General features: G+C 41.1%; 1 protein-coding gene across 4 annotated transcripts in view; it reads left to right on the top strand.

Annotated features, from left to right (window-relative positions):
- Positions 1-22540, top strand: part of PPFIA2 (PTPRF interacting protein alpha 2) — a 611661-nt gene that overhangs the window by 361768 nt on the left and 227353 nt on the right. For all 4 annotated transcript variants that reach the window (XM_084639583.1, XM_084639582.1, XM_084639585.1 and 1 more), the window contains one exon: positions 4986-5150. In XM_084639583.1, coding sequence (XP_084495709.1) covers positions 4986-5150 — 165 coding nt within the window. The remainder of the gene's footprint in view (positions 1-4985; positions 5151-22540) is intronic.

Genomic DNA, 22540 nt, shown 5'->3' on the forward strand with positions numbered 1-22540 from the left:
TTCTGCTTTGAAAATTGATTATACTTAGTTGAAAATTTGTGGCCACGTTTTCAAAAGACCTCAGAAAACAGCTTACATCATCAAGTAATCAAGAGCTGTCCTCCCATTTAGGCTCCTACATGAAGTGGCCTGCTCCATGGTTGGTGGCAGACCATTTTTAAAATGGGCACGTCATGCAGCTGCCTAAGTTGGAGCTGAGCTTTCTTAAAAATGTGGCCTCCAGTTGTGGGCACTGAGCTCTTTTGAAAATGTGGCCTTTGATTTTAAGCTTTTTGTTAATGGATTAACATATTTTGTTTTTACTGCCATACAAATGTTCACATGAAATAAAACAAAACACTGAATGCTTGTTTACTTCCTAAAGCTACAAGAAAGGGAAAAAATGGATATGGAGAAAAAATTAAGCTTTTACATTTGCTCTACAGTATTCTCAGGGAAAACTCAGACAAGCTGATGGGTTCACCCCCCCCCCAACTAGTTTTCGTTACCTATTATCAAATATGGCTAATAATCGTATGAAAGTTCAGCTTTTTGAAGTGTTAGAAGAGTGAACAATATTAAAGATGGTTGACATTTTGAATTGTTGAATGTACTTGAAATGGAACTCGTATAATTGGTTTGATTACAAATCTGAATATCCACTTTAACAGCCATGGAAAAAACGCTGCAGTCTGAGCTCTGAACCAGGAAGTATATAATTCTTATACATTAGACTATTTTTGCAATTTAGGGCCATTATAAAAGATTTTAAGCAGAGGATCATTAACATGACAATTTGCTACACCTCTGCTGCCTACCTGGATATGTAGCAGTTGGTTCAAAACATATTCCTTAAGAAGAAATCAACAAGTAGCCATTTATAAATGTAAATGGAGCTTCAGATTTGTCTCTAACTGAAAATCAAAAGACAAAAACACCTGATATATTGAAGGAAAAGAAAAGTGGTCAAGAAACAATGTAGAGCTCGCACTCCAGTTTAGATTCTCTCTTCACTTGTTCAGGTGACTATAGGTTTCTAGTGGAACAACAGAGGTTCACAACACAGGAAGAAGTGGGCCAGCTGGCTGAAGATTAGTATTGGAATTTTTCAGGAATATAAACCTAGAGGTGAAAAATCTAGGCCCACTGTGAAATTTAGCCATGTGGTCATGCTAAAACACTTTGCAGAACCACCATACCCCAGAAAAAGCTGAGGCGCATTCTTGTGCCTAGGGATAAATAGAACAGGCAATCCTTACAGTATCCTGAAGACAAATACTATAATTTACCTCCCCTAATCATACCCTAAATATCCCTTGCCCCCCATGAACATCTACAATATCTATCTTAGGTAGATATGTGGTCCCTATTGCCATGGTATCTGAGCACTTTGCACTCCTTTTCAATATTTATATTCACATCCCCTTTTTTACAGATAGGAAACTGAGGCACTAAGCTGCTAAATGACTTGCCCAGGGCCACACAGGAAGTCTGTAGTGGAGCAGAAAATTGAACCCCCATTCTACCCATGGTCCAGGCTAGTACTCTAACCATTGGATGATCCTTTGGGGGTGTCATTTAATAAGGCCTTCAAGTCAGTCAACTTAACCCTGCCATAATCATCATCTTCATAGATTGTGCGAGGGGGGGAAATATGGGACTCTCAGTAGGGAGTCGATTTCTATTGAAAAGCATAATTAAACTCCCTGTTAAGCCACCAGAGAATGTGCACATGTCCTCTTGAGCATTCATGTGACTAGCAGTCTGGAAAATGGCAGTGTTCAGAGTGAATTTCCAGAAAAAATGAACAACTATTAGCTGAAACCCTTCCATAAGCAATGCAGTAAGAACAGATGTTGAATGTTTGCAAGGAGTATATAATTCCCCATGGTTCTGTCAACACTTGCCTATGATGTCAGTTTATTTCTCTTTATATGACAAAATATGCAAAAGAATATTTTTCACAGGTACATTAATTTAACAGATTTTATGATTAAGTGTGAGGGTATTTGAATAGTTATCGGTCTCTTAAATGTCATTTTCTATTCATTCAAATACTAGGGGGTTGGGTCGTTGTTGTTTTTGGTTTTTTACTATTATACATATTTAATCTTTAATGTTACCTTTAAGTTAAGGTTCTAGTTAACTAAATATTTGTGTAATAACTGTGAAATGTAGGGTCTACCTGACCAACCTGATTGCCTTCTATGATGAGATAACTGGTTCTGTGTTTATGGGGAAAGCGGTAGATGGGATATATCGTGACCTTAGCAAAGCTTTTGATATGGTCTCCCACAGTATTCTTGCCAGCAAGTTAAAAAGGTATGGATTGGATGTATGGACTATAAAGGTGGATCGAAAGCTGGCTAGATTGTCAAGCTTGATGTCTAGTTAGCAACCGGTATCAAGCGGAGTGTCCTCGGGGTCGGTCCTGGGGCTGGTTTTGTTCAAAATCTTTATCAAGGATTTGGATGATGGGATGAATTGCACCCTCAGCAAGTTCGCAGATGACACAAAGCTCGGGGGAGAGGCAGAGACACCTGGAGTATTGCGTCTCATTTTGGTGTCCCCCCCCCCCCCGCAGAAGGGACAAATTGGAGAGAATCCAGCGGACGGCAACGAAAATGATTAGGGGGTTGGGGCACATGATTTACACGGAGAAGCTGAGGGAACTGGGGTTATTTAGTCTGCATAAGAAAAGAGTGAGGGGGTGATCTGATTGCAGCCTTCAACTACCTGAAGGGGGGTTCCAAAGAGGAACTAGGCTGTTCTCAGTGGTGGAGCTAGGCTGTCCTCAGTGGTGGCAGATGACAGAATAAGGAGTAATGGTCTCAAGTTGCAGTGGGGGCAGGGGTGGGGGGGATATCTAGGTTGGATATTGGGAAACAATTTCACTAGGAGGGTGGTGAAGCACTGGAATGGGTTACCTAGGGAGGTGGTAGATCTCCATCCGTAAAGGTTTTTTAAGGCCCTTGCTTGACAAAGCCCTGGCTGGGATGATTTAGTGGGGGTTGGTCCTGCTTTGAGCAGGAGGTTGGATTAGATACCTCCTGAGGTCTCTTCCAATCCTAATCTTCTATGATTGGGTCAGATTGTTGAGACTCCAGTAAAGTGGTGCAGCAATGAAGAGTCACTGGCCTAGGAAGAAGCATGGCCTGGAGATGCTCTAATTTAGGCCCACATTTAAGAAAACAGTGCTTTAGCGTGGCCCCTCATCAACCTTTGCTGGGTGGGGCTCCAAACCCATTTGCATCTTAAAGCTGCTTGCCAAAGCTGTCACAAAAAGCCTGCATTTGCCTTCCCTCAACTTGTGTTACATCAGCCAGGGACCCAGTAGAGCAGTGGTGGGCAACCTGTGGTCCATCAGGGTAATTCGCTTGTGGGCCGAGAGACAGTTTGTTTACATTGACCGTCAGCAGGCACAGGTGCCTGTAGCTCCCACTGGCTGTGGTTCGCCATTTCCAGTCAATGGGAGCTGTGGGAAGCGGTGGCCAGCACCTCCCTGCGACCTGCACTGCTTTCTGCGGAGCCCATTGGCTGGGAACAGTGAACCACAGCCACTGGGAGCTGTGGGCGGCCATGCCTTCAGACAATCAATCAATGTAAACAAACTGTCTTGTGGCCCACCAGCGAATTACCTTGATGGGCTGCATGCGGCCCGCAGGTTGCCCACCATTGCAGTGGAACAAGCTCATGCACGTCTTTTCATGTGGATTGCTTTTGTTAATCTGCTCTCTTAATTCCAGAATGGCAAAACATGTTCTTTTTCTTCAGCTGTGTGGTATTGCTAAAGTTCTTTATATATTAACCTCATGTAATCTTACATATGTGTTTGGTAAATGGTTGTAAACTACTGGCAGGATGCAAGCAGGACGTGTTTTTAAAGTACAGTAATGGTAAACATGAGTCATTCCCCTTTTATTAAGGATACCATAAATTCAGTATAGTTACATTGCCATTATAGTTCAATTATGCTTATGAGTTAGTGATAACAGGTATGACAAAAGCATAAGACTGCAAAGTTAACTACATGACTGAGAATAAATATATGCAAACATATATGTAGTAAATAGATGTGTTCTAATAGTAGATGTATAAAGAACCACATCAAAGGAGTAATAAGTAAATCAGTCATGTAACTTTTAAGCTTTCAGTTATATGAATTAGATATAATTGCATATTGAAAAGGAATACTATTGTGATTACTGTAATTAAAGTATTCTTATTATACAGTATGACTCTTGAAGGTAGCCATTCTCTTTTAATATAAATAAAACTAACCACTTGCATGCTCAGATCCTACCACGATAACACTGATATACCTTATATTGAAAATCTATTTTTAAATCACCAAAAAGAGGTCTGTAAAAATATTATTCTAGTATTTTCTTCAGCTGAATGTAGGCTAGAAATCAAAGAATGTATTTAGCAACATTTGTGGACATTTCACATTCCATAACTAAACAGTGAATATTTTAGAGCTTGCCATATTAACATGCACCATTAGCTATGCAACATGCATTTAGAATAAATACAGTGTTTTAAAACTTTAATGAAAATACATTGCTTGTTTTTGCATTCTCTGTTAATGCAGTTTTAGTAGAAATGAAACAAATTACAATTAGGTGACTGATTTTCAGGCATTAATTATAGACTGCACTAGTTGGTTAGCTATATTAGTTGTTTTTGTTATTAACATTCCATTAATTACTGTGACAAAAAAAAATCAATTAAATACATTAAGTGGATTTTAGACAGGCAACAATAAATCTAAGAGCAATTTTGTTGTTTTCAAATGTGCACAGCAGTTTAAGAAGATCTGAATAAAATTCATTTTCTTGTGTGTTCTGACTTGGAGTCAGGGAATGCTGGCAGTATCTTTAAGAGAGTCCTCAGCTAGGGAGGTTGCCAAGCCCATGTCATTTGGTAGTGTGCAGTTTGTAATTGTAATGCTTCTGACCTTTAGGTACAAATGAATGATGTCCCTTTATGTTTAAACCCAACAGCTGTTACTGGAGCATTTGGAGTGCCTTGTTTCAAGACATGAAAGGTCTCTGAGGATGACGGTAGTGAAACGGCAAGCACAGTCCCCCTCAGGAGTTTCAAGTGAAGTTGAAGTTCTCAAAGCACTGAAATCTTTGTTTGAGCACCATAAGGCTTTGGATGAAAAGGTACAGTATGGAAAGAAGCTTACTCAGCAGGTTATCTCCTTGCTTTACCACACTTACGATACAGCAGAGCAGCAGTATTGTTTCTCAGTTCTTGGAGTGTACTGTACATACTGAGAGTAGCATATCCAAAGAAAATCTTTGACAAGGCATGACTAACAACTGAAACGTTCATATTTCATTTCTTAGCTTCATTCTGGGGGCGGTTAGTAAGGATTTTACATAAAAATTAGATCATAACTTATTTGTGGCCACTAGTAATTTGTTATAAAACAGTCCATGAAAGTTACATCACTGGCATAAACACCTCTCTCCATTTAGCATGGAGCAAACATATCTCTCACACATGGAGATGCTAGTCTATGTTGTGTATTTCAAGAAGCAAGTGATTGCTGAGAAAATATGGGCATCTCAAATTGCAATTCCCTGCAGAGGAATTGTGAATAAAGAGGTAGCAACATCAGTTCTCTCTCCTAACTAGACATTAGTACTTGACTTTTTAAAAAAGCTTACTACGTGTAATAAAGGTTTTGATCTGGAATGTAGCACTCTGAATGCCAGGGAATTTTTATAGTATTCATTGTACAGATTTCTTAAATGTAATTGTACACCTGTTTTTGTGTAAGTCCCGCAAGAGTTTGAAAATACTCACCACAAATTAATATTTGAGGAGCAGTAGTCCACAAAACTTTATGAATACATTAGTTATATTCAAAGAATAGAATGTTTTTTCATTGTTATTAGAAGTGTCGAACATTGCAGGTTAGGTCTCTTCATATTGGATTTGACTAGCAGGTGTTATGTTACGTGAAAGTCACCTGCACATATTTAAAGTCTAGCCTAAAGTGTATCTGTGTTTAGCAAGCAAGGAGTGATATTTTATTAAGGTAAACATTTTTAACATGAATTTTAAGGAAGTTTATATAGATGTATTGGTGTATGTATGTATATCAATATGTAGTAGCTTCTCTTAGCTGTTAGGTTTAGTGTTAGGTTTAGTGACTAGCATAATTTGCATAAACAAGTATTGTCAGTAATATCCTTTGGAGATTAGTAGGGTTTATGATATTTAAAAGGCTGAAAAAAATATAAGCAGAGGATTTCTGCCACATAGTAGTTTTTAGCATTTAGTTGAATAATAAACAAGTCCTGAGAACTGCCATAGTTTACCACCATATATACTATTTACAGAAATTCAGCAAACACATATGTCAGAGATTTTATGAGGTTAATATATAAAGAGCTTTAGCAATATGATGCAACTGAAGAAAAAAGGGGGGGGCTTATTTTGGGTTTAAATTGCAGCACGGGTGGTGTCAAGGTTCCTTCCCCACTCTGAACTCTAGGGTACAAATGTGGGGACCTGCATGAAAACCTCCTAAACTTACTTTTACCAGCTTAGGTTAAAACTTCCCCAAGGTACAAACTATTTTTTGCCCTCTGCGCTTGGACTTCCACTGTCACCACCAAACTTCATCTGGGTTCCTGAGAAAACATAGTTTGGACACATCTTTCCCCCCAAAATCCTCCCAACCCTTGCACCCCACTTCCTGGGGAAGGTTTGGTAAAAATCCTCACCAATTTGCATAGGTGACCACAGACCCAAACCCTTGGATCTTAGAACAATGAAAAAGCATTCAGTTTCCTTACAAGAAGACTTTTAATAGAAGTAAAAAAGAATCCCCCCTGTAAAATCAGGATGGTAAATACCTTACAGGGTAATTAGATTCAAAACATAGAGAATCCCTCTAAGCAAAACCTTAAGTTACAAAAGACACACAGACAGGAATATTCATTCTATTCAGCACAGCTATTTTCTCAGCCATTTAAAGAAATCATAATCTAACACATATCTAGCTAGATTACTTACTAAGTTCTAAGACTCCATTCCTATTCTGTCCCTGGCAAAAGCATCACACAGACAGACTCTTTGTTTCTCTCCCTCCTCCCAGCTTTTGAAAGTATCTTGTCTCTTCATTGGTCATTTTGGTCAGGTGCCAGCGAGGTTACCTTTAGCTTCTTAATCCTTTACAGGTGAGAGGAGTTTTCCTCTGGCCAGGAGGGATTTTAAAGGGGTTTAACCTTCCCTTTATTTTTATGGCAGGTGGTTTAAGTTGGACATTAGGAAAAACTTCTTAACTGTCAGAGTAGGATAAGCACTGGAATAAATTGCCTAGGGAGGTTGTGGAATCTCTATCGTTGGAGATTTTTAAGAGCAGGTTAGACAAACACCCATCTGGGGTGGTCTAGATAACACTTAGTCCTGCCTTTAGTGCAAGGAACTGGACTAGAAGACTTCTCAAGGGCTCTTCCAGTCCTACAATTCTATGATTCCAGACCCTATCCCTAGAAGCTAGAACTATCCCCTTTCCAAGGGTATAATGCTTCTAATTCCACCTAGTCAGGGCTGCAAGTTAACTGAATTTAAGGTCATGGCATTTTAATGTATAGAAAAGGCGTGACTTGCCTATAGCTGAATCTTACCAATTTTGGGCCTTGGACAGGTCTAATTGGGGGTGGAGGGGAGAATTTCACATTTGGGGTAGAGAAAAAGGAAAGTTTTGTAACAGACTTTTTTTATTATTATTATTATTTTTTTAAAAGAATGGTGGCTGCTTGAAGCTATTCAGAGCAGAGTTATGGAACATTTGGATTTGTCTACATGGGACATTAGTGTGTGGTAACCCAGAGTGTAAATCTACACCGTGTAAATCTACAGCCCACTAGCTTGCCATGCAATAACATCCTGTGTTGACCCTGCTATACTGCACTAACAGTTTGACATCACACTGTGATATACTCCCATTTCAGAAGTCCTGCAGAACATTTAGTGCACTGTAGCAGGGTTCACTGGGTGAGTTAGTGTGCAGCAAACTAGTGATCTGTAAATTCAAACCCTGATTTGTCACACATTAACTTGCCTTGCAGAGAAGCCCTTAGAATAGTTTAGGAGAGAACAGATTGAAAAATGGTATTACTGTACTGTGGGAAATTCTGATATTTTGACAGTTGTTTTAATCCCAAATAGGATGAAAAGTTGAAATATCAAAACTTTTCACAGAATGAAAATGTCAGAAAAATTCACTTTGGAACTGTTTCATTTCAACATCAAAACAAAACATTTAAACATTCTTAAAAATGAAACGTTTCATTTCAATTTGTTGACCTAAGATGAAATTTTTTGTCCCGTGATGAACCATGGTTGCTCAGCCACAGATTGAGATTGTGGTGAATCATTGGAGATTTAGTCTGGCTCAGAAGCTGGGTCCATAAGAGAGAATGGTGGCATGAGGTTTCCTCAGTTACAACTCCCATGGGGTACTATTGTAGCTCAGAGGGATGCATAATGTTAACCTGAAACAAAAGGTTTCATTTTGTTTTTCCTGGCAGAAAATTCTGCTGAAAGCTGTCTTTTCCCATGGAAAATTCAGATTTAGATAAAACCTTATTTTACAATTTACAGCAGCTCTGATTAGGAGGAGGTAGATTAGAAGGTAAAGAGGCAGTGAGGGAGCCAAAGGTATATGAAAAATGTATCACATGGGTTTTTTCACATGGGTATTACCTCCATATATGTTGGTTGTATGTGCAGGTCTCTATCTATAAATACCAAGCCAGTTTCTCTGGTTTGGCCAAGGTATGCTTGGTAAAACATTAAAGGGAGAGTATAAAGGTGACAATAAGCTACTTCTACCATGTGCCCCGTATCCTGTATTGTCCTATTACCATATTTCTTGCCAAAGAAAGTTAGAGCTGAAGGCCATTCTGTCTTCCACTGGCTGCCCACAGCTCCAAATGGCTTTTACAACACTTAGATATGTGTGTAACATCCCAGCTCAAGTAATCTGTGATTGAACCTGTACACCTGTATCTAAAATCATGAGCCTCTATCGTTTGAGGTGAAGGGCTAAGCTAATTATTTCTAAGGCAATAGGAGACCTATAAACCTCCATCTGTGTTCTAACCACTAGCACAGTTTTGTTATGGGTTACAGAGGGACGGACCAGCCATACCCTTTTTTCCCCATCCACACTCCCTGCAATGGAGCAACACAAACCAGCTGGGCAATACCAGCGAATATGGCCCAGTCTCGCCTCTTCAATATATAGTCTTGTGCAACAGAGGGGAGAATCTGACCTTTGGACATTCAAATTGGTTTTATTTTGCAGGGAGAATGTTGGCCAGAAAACACAAAGTTATTCCAAATGCTTTTGAGAAAGTATGACAGGGTCTTTGCCCAAGGAGACTGGCCTTAGTTTTCTGACCAAAAATCCTAACCAGATGTGTGTATTCTGCCTAATTGAAAATTTTCCTTTGTAATATCAACTCTCACACTAACTTACAACACTAAAATACTGTTGTATCGTGTTTCAACAGATTCTGTCACAGTAGTGTGGTTGTGTTTCACTGGTGGGGGCAATGATTCCTACCTACACAGTATAACAGCCACTGCAGTGGAGTCATTGCTGTAATGGGATTTGATGCAAAGCCACACAGTATTTTAAGAAGGGAAAGTGGGGGGGGGGCCGGCAATTAAAATTGAAAAAGGAGATTTTTTTTCCAGGTAGACAGACTATAAATATCTAAGTAGAAATTCTGGGTCGGGCATCAAGGCTGATAACACCCTTTTGTGGAAGTTGCCTTGGGATAACTACAAGTGGTCAGGGTCTGAGTTTTGCTTGTCATCTCAGAGGCGGCAATTGCAACAACACAGTATCCCCATGCATCATGCTGGGGCTTTAACTTCACTTACTCAGAGAGAACAATGCTAATGCCATTGTCATTGCTACTGACCATGTCCCCAAGAACAGCTGACGCAGCATCTGGCTATTACTTCGAGGGTCTCCATTCCACGTAGTGTACTCACTAAAGGCCTGATACTGCTATACTGAACTCAATAAGCAAATCCTAGTAGCTATAATGGGAGCAAGATTTGGCTCCAATGCCTACTCTGCTGGGCTTTTTAGATCCAACAAGGTTTAGACAAAAAAAGGTCAGTCAGTTTGACCACATTATAAAACAGATGAGAAGAACATGCAAGAGTGGGGATCTAATCGCTGTCATTGAAAATTACCTTGTTTAAGTGCTTTATAAAAAATACCACTCATTGGGAAAATGGATTATGTGAGTCTTAAAATATTATTGGTCACACATACATTATATTAATAACATTATTCAAAAGTCTTCTGAAATCAGTCTTCTGTAGTCCTGATGTATTTTCTGGGAAGCTTAAATTAAGTACATCACATCTTTAAGCATTTCTGTGGGTGAGTTACTTGAAGAAGACTTTGCAACAAACTCCATTTGCACTATATACAAAATTTTTTTTGTTTTTCTCTTTGTTTTGTCACGGCATATATCAATTTTCTTTCCCTTCTCTATATATCTAACTGTGTTATAATTGTTAAATTTTAGGTTCTTAACCTAAAAGTTGGAGTTTTACTGCCAATTCTGGATTCTCTTGGTGTCAAAAGCTACACAATGTCCTCAGTGCAGTCAAAATACCACAGAATCCTTGTTCTTCCACAGAAACAACCATGAAGAGCTTGTTGATTTAATAGAATGTGTTTACATCTCATTTTTTTGTAAAGAAGAGATCCCGAAGTGTTTTACAATAAGGTGTTACATACTATTCATTCTGTGACCTTTTGAGCAAAGATGTCCTCTGAAAACCTGGGGCTAGTTTATCATTTTCCATGCAGGACCTGCAGAAGAGGAAAATTTTGTCACAAAAATCGACTGGTTTTGGGCTGCATATATTCTTGCATTACAAGCCCTGTATAGAGACAGAACAGTAAAAGGGTAGATAGGCCATGGTGGTTTTTTTAGCCCTGTAGGTCACCAATCAGACAAAGAGTTGAAGTGACTCTAAATGCCCTCCATTCCCCAATGGCAGCTTGACATGTTCATGAGCTCTGCTGCCAGTTAGGTCCCAAACATGGGTTCTCACTTCTGTGTTCTCAGCAGGGATTTCTGTGTCATGGGAAGGGAGTAACATTAGTCACAACAATAGTCATGCCTTGAAGCTACATTCCTAGGAATCATGCAGTTTACAGAGGATATTCCTCAGGCTACCCATTCCACTTCAGAAATGCTAAACTGACTACATTTATCACATCCTTTGGGAGATTTTGCTTTCAAAGATTACCTTCTGGGATTACCAGTGCACCTGAAATTTTCCAAAGGAAGATGGCAAAACACAAATGGAGTTGTAGTCTTAGTGGATGATATTATGATGTATGGGTTTTCCATGGAAGAAACCCTCAATGAAGGTCTAATCTTAGTCAGTCAGTCTGGACTGAAACTACAAGAAAAACGTGCATTTTCTGCTTATCCCAAAATCAAGTTTTTGTGACAGACAGTAAACAATGACAGAATCAGTCCTAGCCCTGAGAAGGTAAAAGCAATTTGAGAATTGAATACATCAATGAATGTACTAGAACTGAGACATCTGCTGGGGATGGTAAATGGCCTTGATTGATCCAAGACCTTTCTATAGTGACAAAACCACTGAGTGAACTATTAAAGTCTGACAGAAATTGCCTTCAAAAAAGGTAAAAGAAATTATCTCATCTCAGTACCTCCAGTTCTCAAGTACTATGATGTGAACAAACCCACAACGGTCAGTGCAGATGCAAGCAGCTAGAGGTGATGTGTGTATGGGGGAGGGAGGGAAATACAGGGTCATGTGCCCACCCCCCAACACTTTGACTTAGCATGCTCAGAAACACTGCTGAAGCCGCCTGCCCTCACTATACCCCTCCCTCCCACTCTCAGCAGGCACAGGTCATTTCTTCAAGCAGCTATGGCCTGTGTGATTTATTACTGTAGCAACATGGAACTCAGTGGAAGCCAGTTGCATTTTGCTCTCACATTCACAGAAGCAGAAAGACATGCACAGATTGAAAAGGAGTACCTGAAAAGCATATGGGCATGTGAGAACTTTCACAGATATCTTTGTGGACTGGATTAGTTTATGCTGAATACAGACCATAATCTGTTTATAACCCTCATCAATGGAAAAGACAAGGATCAAGCATTGCTGATATGCAGTCATCCATTGATAAGGTTAGTAATTGAACCCAATTGCTAAATTCCTGGAAAAAAATCGGATAGTAGCAGACACTCTGTCTTGGAGCCCAAGCCCATCACACTCAACTATCCATGAGTTCCAAATGAGTAAATGGATGCTATGAACACATACAGACCAGTGCCAGAAAAGACTACACCAGCTACAACAAGCAACCTTAACAGACACACAACTTCAAGAAGTTCTAAGTTATGTGAGGGCCAGCTGCCCAGAGTATCTAAAAGGACACCAAGGAAGCGATAAGAGACTACTTTGCAGTATGTGGACAATTAAGCAAGTCAAATGGACTCATGATTAAAAGGCAATTGCATCGTAATTCCAAACTAAATAAGAGGAGAAATCCTAAACCTCATCCATGAAGGACATCAAGGACTAACTAAATGCCAACCAGTCAGTGTGGTGGCCAGGCATCGGCAAGGATATAAAGAATATGCTATCTGCATGTGAAGATTGCAGAATTAACAGACTGACACAACACAAAGACCCTTTAATAACACCTTTACCAGACAGACCTTGGAAAAGACAAGCTGCTGATTTATGTGAATTCAAGGGACATCGTTACCTGGTTGTAGTGGACTATTTTTCCAGGTATACAGAAATAATTTACTTGAAAGACATAACCTGTTGTAGCGTTATCAAGAAACGGAAGTGCACTTTTGCACGTTTTGGTATTCTTTAACAACTAATGATGGACAATGGACCACAATTCACAGCAGTGGACTTTAAGACACTCCAAATGAGATATGATTTTGATCATATTACTAGCAGCACACATTATCCACAAATGAACAGGGAGGCTGATAGAGCTCTACAGATAGCCAAGAAAATCCTACAGCAGGATGATCCATTCCTTGCTCTTCTGAGCTACAGATCAACATTGATAACAGCTACTGGATATAGTCCAGCACAGTTCCTGGTGGGAAAACTCAGAACTACAGTTCTGACTTCGGAAAAGGACCTCTCTCTAAAGTGGCCATCCATGAGGAGATTAGCCAAATCAGATTAAAAAAAAAAGCAAAAAAAGAGTTTACAAATCTTTTTACAAGAGATGTCACTAGTTAGAGAACTTCTGGGTTTATGACCTGGTGACCATGTTTGCATCAAACTGGATGGGGGAAAGAAGGATGGAAAACTCCAGATGTTGTAATGAAAAAAAAATTGCTCACGTCATGTGCTCGAATCCAGCAGAGAGTTCAACAGAAACCCTCAACATCTACAGTTTGTTCGTCAAAAAAAAAAAAAAAAAAGAGCAAACTTTACAGATGGCAGACAGAACATCTTCAGAACATAAGAATGGGCATACTGGGTCAGACCAATGGCTCATCTAGCCCAGTAGCCTGTCTTCTCAAAGTCAGGTGCTTTAGAGGGAATGAACAGAACAGGCAATCATCGAGTGATCCATCCCCTGCCGTCCATTCCCAGCTTCTGGCAGTTGGAGGCTAGCGACACCTAGATCATGGGGTTGCATCCCTGACCATATTGGCTAATAACTTCATGTAGGATAGGTCCATTGATGGCTATCTAATTCTTTTTTGAACTTCAGCGTTTTGGCCTTCACATCTGCTAGCAATGAGTTCTACAGTTTGACTGTGCAGTGTCTGAATAAGTACTAACTTTCATTTGTTTTAAACCTGCTGCCTATTAATTTCATTGGGTGATCTCTGGTTTGTGTTGTGAGAAGGCATAAACACTTCCTTATTCACTTTTTTCATGCCGTTCCCGATTTTATAGACCTTTCTCAGGTCCACCGTAGTTGTCTCTTTACTAAGATGAAAAGTCTCAGTCTTTTTAATCTCTCTCCTCATACGGAAGCTGTTCCATACCCCTTCATCATTTTTGCCCTTCTCTGTACCTTTTCCAGTTCTATTGTATCTCTTTTGAGATGGGGCAATCAGAACTCTATAGAGTATTCAAGGTGTGGGCATAGCATGGATTTATATAGTGGCATTATGATATTTTCTGTCTTATCTATTCCTCTCCTAACTGATCCTAACATTGTTAGCTTTTTTGACTGCTACTGCATATTGAACAGATGTTTTCAGAGAACTGTCCACAGAAACTCCAAAAAATCGTTCTCTTAAGTGGTAACAGCTAATTTAGATCCCATTATTTTGTATGTACAGTTGGGATTATATTTTCCAAGATGCATTACTTTGCATCTGCCATTTTCTAGCCCAGTCATCCAGTTTTGCGAGATCCTTTTCTAACTCTTCATAGTCAGTTTTGTATTTAATTATCCTGAGTAATTTTGTTTCATCTGCAAACTTTGCCCCTCACCATTTACTCCTTTCCCCAGATTTATGAATATGTTGAACAGCACTGGTCCCAGTACAGATTCATAGGGGACCCCACTATTTACTTCTCTCAACTGAAAACTGACCATTTATTCCTGCCCTTTGCTTCCCATCTTTTAAACCAGTTACTGATCCATTAAAGACCCTCCCTTTCATCCCATGACTGCCTAGTTTGCTTAAGAGCCTTTGGTGAGGGATCCTTGTGAAAGCTTACTGAAAATCCAAGTACACTGAATGCACTGGATCTCTCTTGTCCCCATTTTTTTTGGCCCCCTCAGAGAATTCTAGTGGATTGGCGAGGCATGATTTCCCTTTACAAAAGCTGTGTTGATTCTTCAACACATTGTGTTCATCTAGGTATCTGATAATTCTGTTCTTCACTGTAGTTTCAACCAACCAATTTGCCTAGTACCAAAGTAAGGCTCACTGCCCTGCAATTGCCAGGATCACATTTGGAGCCTTTTTTTTAAAAAAAATGGCATTACATTAGCTTATCCCCCAGTTATCTGGCACAGAGGCTGATTTAAGTGATTTACTTACAACAGTTAGTAGTTCTGCAGTTTCATATTTGAGCTCCTTCAGAACTCTTGGGTGAATACCATCTGGTTGTGGTGACTTATTGTTTAATTTTTCAGTTTGTTCCAAAACCTCCTCTATGGACACCTCAATCTGGGATAGTTCCTCAGATTTGTCATATAAAAAGAATGATGGGCAATCTCCCTCACAACACCTATGCAAATAATTCATTTAGCTTCTCCACAACAGCCTTGTCTTCCTTGAGCATTCCTTTAGCACCTCAATCATCCAGTGGCTGCACTGATTGTTTGGCAGGCTCTCTGCTTCCAATACAGGTTCAAAAATTTGCTGTTAATTTTTGTCTTTAGTAGTTGCTTTTCAAATTCTTTTTGGCCTGCCCAATTAGGCCTGTCTTTACACTTGACTTGCCAGAGTTTGTTCTTTTCTATATTGCTCAATAGCATTTGAGTTCCAATTTTTAAAATATGTCTTTTTGTTTCTAACAGCCTCTTTTACTCTGTTAGCTAGTCTGGGTGGCACTTTTTGGTCCTCTTACTGTTTTTTTTTCTTTGGGGCGGTGCGGGGGAAGGAGGATACATAGAATGAGCATCTATTATGGTATTTTAAAAAAAATTCCATGCAGTTTTCAGGCATTTTACTCTTGTGACTGTTCCTCTTAATTTCAATAATAATAAGACGACGACTCCAATATTCCAAAACTGACCAGAGACCATTGTTGTAACAACTTGGTTATCTGGCTGTCCACTAGGTACATGTTTGGGTCGTGTAATGATAAAACCAGTATGATTCAGAAACACTTAACAGACTGGTATGTAGTGAACTTTAAGCATAGCATGATTTTGTAAATGTTGGCAATATAAAACATAAAGGAAGAGATGTAATAGAATGCTAAACTGTATTATACTATTCAGCCACTAGGTGGCAGCATGTGTAATGTACCTAACCTGAGCTGGCAATAACTACAGGAATGTAAAAAGAAAAGGAGTACTAGTGGCACCTTAGAGACTAACTAATTTGTTTGAGCATGAGCTTTCGTGAGCTACAGCTCACTTCATCGGATGCATTCAGTGGAAAAATACAGTGAGGAGATTCATATACACCGAGAACATGAAACAATGGGTGTTATCATACACACTGTAAGGAGAGTGATCACTTAAGATGAGCTAATACCAGCAGGAGAGCGGGGGGAGGGGTGGGGAGAAAACCTTTTGTAGTGATAACAAGGTGGGTCATTTCCAGCAGTTAACAGGAACGTCCCAGGAGCGGTGGGGGGAAATAGACATGGGGAAATAGTTTTACTTTGTGTAATGACATATTCACTCCCAGTCTCTATTCAAGCCCAAGATTAATTGTATCCAGTTTGCAAATTAATTCCAATTCAGCAGTCTCTCGTTGGAGTCTGTTTTTGAAGTCTTTTTGTTGTAATACTGCGACCTTTAGGTCTGTAATTGAGTGACCAGAGAGATTGAAGTCTTCTCTGACTATGTTTATGTATGTTATAATTCTTGACATCTGATTTGTGTCCATTTATTCTTTTACGTAGAGACTGTCTAGTTTGACCAATGTACATGGCAGAGGGACATTGCTGGCACATATCACATTGGTAGATGTGCAGGTGAACGAGCCTCTGATAGTGTGGCTGATGTGATTAGGCCCTATGATGGTGTCCCCTGAATAGATATGTGGGCACAGTTGGCAACGGGCTTTGTTGCAAGGATAGGTTCCTGGGTTAGTGGGGGCTGAAGGTGATGGCTAGTGGCGTTCTGTTATTATCTTTGTTGGGCCTGTCCTGTAGTAGGTGACTTCTGGCTCTGTCAATTTGTTTCTTCACTTCAGCAGGTGGGTATTGTAGTTGTAAGAATGCTTGATAGAGATCTTGTAGGGGTTTGTCTCTGTCTGAGGGGTTGGAGCAAATGTGGTTGTATCGTAGAGCTTGGCTGTAGATGATGGATCGTGTGGTGTGGTCTGGGTGAAAGCTGGAGGCATGTAGCATGTTTATTCCTCCCCCCACAACTCCTTGGAGGTTCCTGTTAACTGGTGGAAATGGCCCACCTTGATTATCACTACAAAAGGTTTTCTCCCCACCCCTCCCCCTGCTCTCCTACTGGTAATTGCTCATCTTAAGTGATCACTCTCCTTACAGTGTGTATGATAACACCCATTTTTTCATTTTCTGTGTGTATATGAATCTCCTCACTGTATTTTTCCACTGAATGCATCTGATGAAGTGGACTGTAGCTCACGAAAGCTCGTGCTCAAATAAATTGGTTAGTCTCTAAGGTGCCACTAGTACTTCTTTTCTTTTTGCAAATACAGACTAACATGGCCGCTACTCTGAAACCTGTCATACAGGAGTGTATTAACAGGTCTTAAAAAATCCACATCTCCTGTCTCTCCCTCTGGGGTAGAAGTTCTGTAACCAGTCCATATCTGGTACATGATACCTATCTGCTTGAAAAATGTGCTGTCTGAGCTTTAATATCCACCCAAATATCCAGACTCTGTGTAACATTTCATCTGAAGGATGACATTGGTAGTGCAGCACCTTGCTAAATACAGCACTGGATTGTTAGAACCTAGTACAGATCCAGTCCTGAAGTCAGATTTGAATCTACTTCCACGTGGCTCATAGAGGAGAGCAATACTTATAGAATTATTCTGATGTTTCAAACCACACCTAACACATCCACAGAATGGGAGTAATTTAAGATGTCTTTTCATATTAAGAAGCAAAATGTTTAACTTGTTTAATTCTGAATAAATTCAGAATCCAAAACATGGTGCTATAGGAGTCTCAAGATTTATATTGTCTCTTGTAGACAAACAAATCATACATAACTTCACCACACAAGAGCTCAGACCTTTCTGCTTGGGGTATAGAAGGAAGTGACATTTCAAGCTACTTTCCAATCTATTGTATATCATGTCAAAGTGTAGTCTGTGTTATTTTATGTATATGTATAAAATGAAAATCAGGAATAGCTAGAAATAAAAATAGAAAATGGGCAAAAGTCATGAAACCAGTGCATATATTTGAGCAACCTCAAAATTAGTTCTTAGCCATATCAGATGATGTCAGTGACTATTGAGATTTTTTTTTTTTACACGAACACCAGGTAGCAAGACAAACAGTAATTTGTGTAGATAACTGGAATAAAACACTAACCCAAGACAGAGCATGTTTTTTATCTGTCTTGACTGTCTTTTCTTTTAAACATCTCAGTTTGTGATAAAGAAATAAAATTATATGTTAATCTGTTACAGTATTTTCCTGTAGTCTGCACACAGATCAGCAGCCACCAGTTACCTATCTGGGAGTCTTGCTTGCACTATGGAATGGTAGTATCAGCTTCATAGTCAAGGTTGAAGTTAGCTTCCCATTATAAGTCACCATAAAATTCCCACAAAAGAAATCAAATTTCAAATGCCACATCTTATCTCTGGAGAGAACTTCAGATAGTTTGGAAAAATCTGAAAAGGAGTATTTAAAGTTATAATGTTGCCTTAACTTGAATCTGAATCAGCCCCCAAGATTCAGGGATGGGAAGGTAAAGGAAAGTTGCCTATGCTTCCACCCTCTCAGAGGTGTCAGAGCATTTAAGAAGTCTTCTCTTGTTGTCTCTGAAAAAAAATTCCTCTTTTTTTGTCTGATTGTATCTCCAAATCGGTTGGTAAAAAAACTCCAGAATTTTTGGGTTGGCCTTATTGAGAAATGCCTTTTAGTGTTTTTGAGGAGGTCAAGAAAGGCAGGAACTAAGCAAATTACAAACATATGTGGAGTACTAGAGGCTATAAAACAGAAAGAGGAGATACAGGAAGGCCATGGGAGGGCCACTGAGAGGAAGAGGAAGTGCTGTCTCTCCCTTCAGTAATCCCTGCAAGGAAATGGCTTCTGGAAGAAGCTCCCAGACTGGGAAGTAACAAAGAAATTAACAATCTTGTTCATGCAGAAGGACTTTGCTGTTTAGTGACATAATAAGATCTGTCAAAGCAAGTTTCCCCTCCTGCAGGCTTTATGTAGCAACTGGATTTAAACTTTTGGTACTAATTTTTTAAAAAAAAGTAAATTTAAAAGGAAAAGAAAGGTTTTAAACCTTAACTTTTTAAAGAAAGTTTTCTGACTTAATTTTGAGGTAAAGTTGCCCCATAAACAAGAACAGCAACAGAAGTTTTTATGGTCTCAATTACGGTTGTCAGAGATTATTAATTCCCTTAACATAAGTGCTGGGCAGATACAACAGAAAAGTATATATAGATATTCTTGCAGATTAAAAGAACCAATTTTCTTCAACACGAGTTACAATCTTTTAATTAAGAAACAGGCAGGTAAGTGGAGTTTTAGTCACACAAATATTCATAGAAAAAATCATCAAATACTATCATGAATAAATGATTTTAAAGCTCTTTGTGGGCTGGGAATTAGAAAGGGAAGAAGGGAGGATTTGGCAGAAGAGGGGAAATAAGTGAGAAGCAGTTACCAGGAGATACAGTAGGATAGGCAGTGTGTAATCACCTACAGGAATGTGCGACAGGGTTGAGACTCACCACCACAGCACCTCCTGTTGTTCACTCTGGGAATTAGCTCAGTTCATGTAGCACACCCTCTGCCAGGGTGTCCCGTCCATCTCTCGCCCTAGATTGGCATCTCAACCCGCATTGCTCCCAGCTTGCGGCATCCTCTTCAGGACACTGCCCTCCGGCAGTGCCCACTGCTCCAGTCTCACCCCCTTCCCGGGGTTTGGTGTTATCAGCAGTCCTTGTCTTCGCCCCAGCCACAATGCTCAACCACACCCCAAAGTCTAACCCCCTTTTGGCAGGGGCCTGGTGCAGTCTGTGATGGCCACTCCCAATGGCCAGGGGAAGTACAATGCAGGGGGGTAAGCCCACCCTCTACTCTGCATCCCAACCCAGGGACCTTTTGGCAGCAGCCTCCCTGCCTGCCATCCTTCTTTCCCTTCATCCATCTTTCTCCCTGGGCTATTTCCCCTTTGTACCAGCTAGGCCCTTTTTCTCAGGGCCTGCAGCCCAGCAGATACCGGGCAGTTCCCTTCTGCTCCCCTGCGCCACGCGTTAGTCTCCTCACACAGAGGAGCAGACCTTCACCCACCAAAGGCCTGGAAGAGTCTACCTACTCTCTTCCTGGGCAGCCTTTATATAGGGCCTAGCCTAGCCCTGATTGGCTGGCTGTAATACTGGCCCTGACTGGCTCTCTAACAGGCCCTCCCTGATTGGCTGCCGCCTTGCACAGCTGCTCTGGCCTGTTGTAGCCCAATCTGGCATGGGTGTGGGGCACCTCTCCACCACAGAATGCCAGCAAGAGATTAACCATGTGACACTGAAAGATCAATGATGAGCCTGGTTCTTTTTGTGGCACTTCAAAGCCAGTGGTGTGGCTGGTCATCTGGCTCTATGGTTGTGCAGTCAGGAAGAAAGGAAACGGAATACCTTTTCTGCACCATTTGTGGCATTGCATAGGAGAAGTGTCGCCTAGAGGTGTATCCTCTGCTATGTTCTGATTGGCCACCACACATTACAAGGACTAGTCTTAATTCTCTGTACTTCACAAACCTTATTTAGTGAAGCCTCACACCAGTGCCCTAGAAAGTGGGCAAGTATTGTTACAGTTTATAGACTGGACAGCAGAGGCACATTTCTGATATTTCACAAAACCCTGTGGTTCTTCTCCAGAATATTGCTTGACATTTCTGTGCTTGGCTGCACCATATATAAACGGGACTGATATAATGTGAAGCCCTTTGAGGTCTAGAGATGAGAAAGCATTATGATAGTGCCAGTTATCCGTATTATGCACATTTACCAGATGTAAAAATTAAAAACCATTTAAAAATAGACGAGGTAAGAATATCCTGAGTCTTTGTCCACTCATTTGTCTCCTAACAAGATGACACTTAGAATGCCAATCTTTCTAGACCATTCAGAAACTAGATTAGGGTGTGCTTTTGTTGTTGTTTTTTATTTTTTCTTTGTTTTTCAAATAAATTTGGGGGGATGCCAACATAGGATTTATTATAAGAAGTTTGTTGTAAACTTTTTAGGTGGCTCTGGCCATTGTCCCATATGTAAGCGGGGGAATAGTCCCGCTATTGTGGGGAACTTTCTTGGCTTCTGCACTACCCTGGTGAAGTGGGCTAGCAAAAGGATCTGAGTCCTCGCTCCCACTTCCTTTACCCAGTGGCCTCCCGGCCCTTGAGGACTCTCCTTCCACTCTCCTGTCTGGCAGAGTCCTCATAACCCCAACAAGGCTGGACCCAGGATTCCTGGGGAGCTCGACCCCCAACCCTGCTGTGGTCACCTAGGACAGGAGCTAGGGTGTCCCCACTCTGGGGTACTCTCTCTGCACTGGGCACTTCTCTGACCCACTGACCATTACATACAAGTTAAAGCAAATGCAAGTTATTTAATCAACAATGAATTTTAAAAAGAATAAGGGAAAATGGGAAAGGTTAAAGGAAACACATCACCCCGCTCTGTGGCAGGGAACATCACAAACAGTGTCTCTGGAATGTCCGGGCAGTTCACAGTTTGTTCCCTGTAAGTCCCAGGCCTTCTTCTCAGGCCCTGGCTGTGCTGTAGGGATGCTGTGGGTTGGACACTTGCTCTGGTGGTGGCCACACGCTCTCAGGCGCTAAGTGGTAGGACCCTTCTTCTCAGTGTCGCCCCCGCCCTGTTGGGGTTACAATCCAAGCCTGGCCTGCAGAGCCTCATGGCTGAGGCGTCTTCCTGTGCTGGGCCCGCTGCCCAGGGTCCCTCTCGCTCTCCCCAGCTGCTCACCGCACCCAGCTCCGGACTGCTCCAGCCCCAGCTCCACCACTCAGTCTCTGCACTGCTGCTGCTGCTCTGCCTCCAGCTCCCTGGGCTGCTTCTTGGGCCCCTGGTTGCTACAGCTCTGCTCCCAGGACAGGTCTGCTCTGCAGGCTGCTTCTGTGACTCTGCTCCCAGCACTGACCTGCTTCCTGGGCTGCTTTTCTGACCCCTCTGGCTCTGGTTGCTGCAGCTCTCCTCCCAGGGCAAGTCTGCTCTCTGTGGGCTGTGCCTCTGGCTTTGAGGCTGCAGCTCTGCTCCCAGGACAGGGTCTGCTCTCTCTGGATCTAGCACAGCTCTGCTCCCCAGCTCAGCTTGGGCCCCTGCTTTCTCCTTAGCTCGGCCCCACTCTGTCTGACCCAGGCAAATCCAGCTCACACGGAGGACGGGACCACCCTGGCCTCCTGACTCCCTGATTAGCCTGCCCACCCTGTCACTGAGGCTGACTTGGAGCATTGGCTTCTCCCCATTGTTCCTGGGGACTGTCAGTCTCAGGGTCCTGATTCCTCATCGACCCTTCCCCCTTTTTAGTATTGGGAACTAGCAACTAAAACACCCCCACTGAATGTTAGTAAGGGGGCAACAGTCCCATTACACATAGTTAGACTTTAATGTTTGTTCTGCATAATTTATAGGTTTCAGGGAAACAT

This window comes from Lepidochelys olivacea (assembly GCF_965140295.1).
Source record: "Lepidochelys olivacea isolate rLepOli2 genome assembly, chromosome: 1".
Lineage (NCBI taxonomy): Eukaryota > Metazoa > Chordata > Testudines > Cheloniidae > Lepidochelys > Lepidochelys olivacea.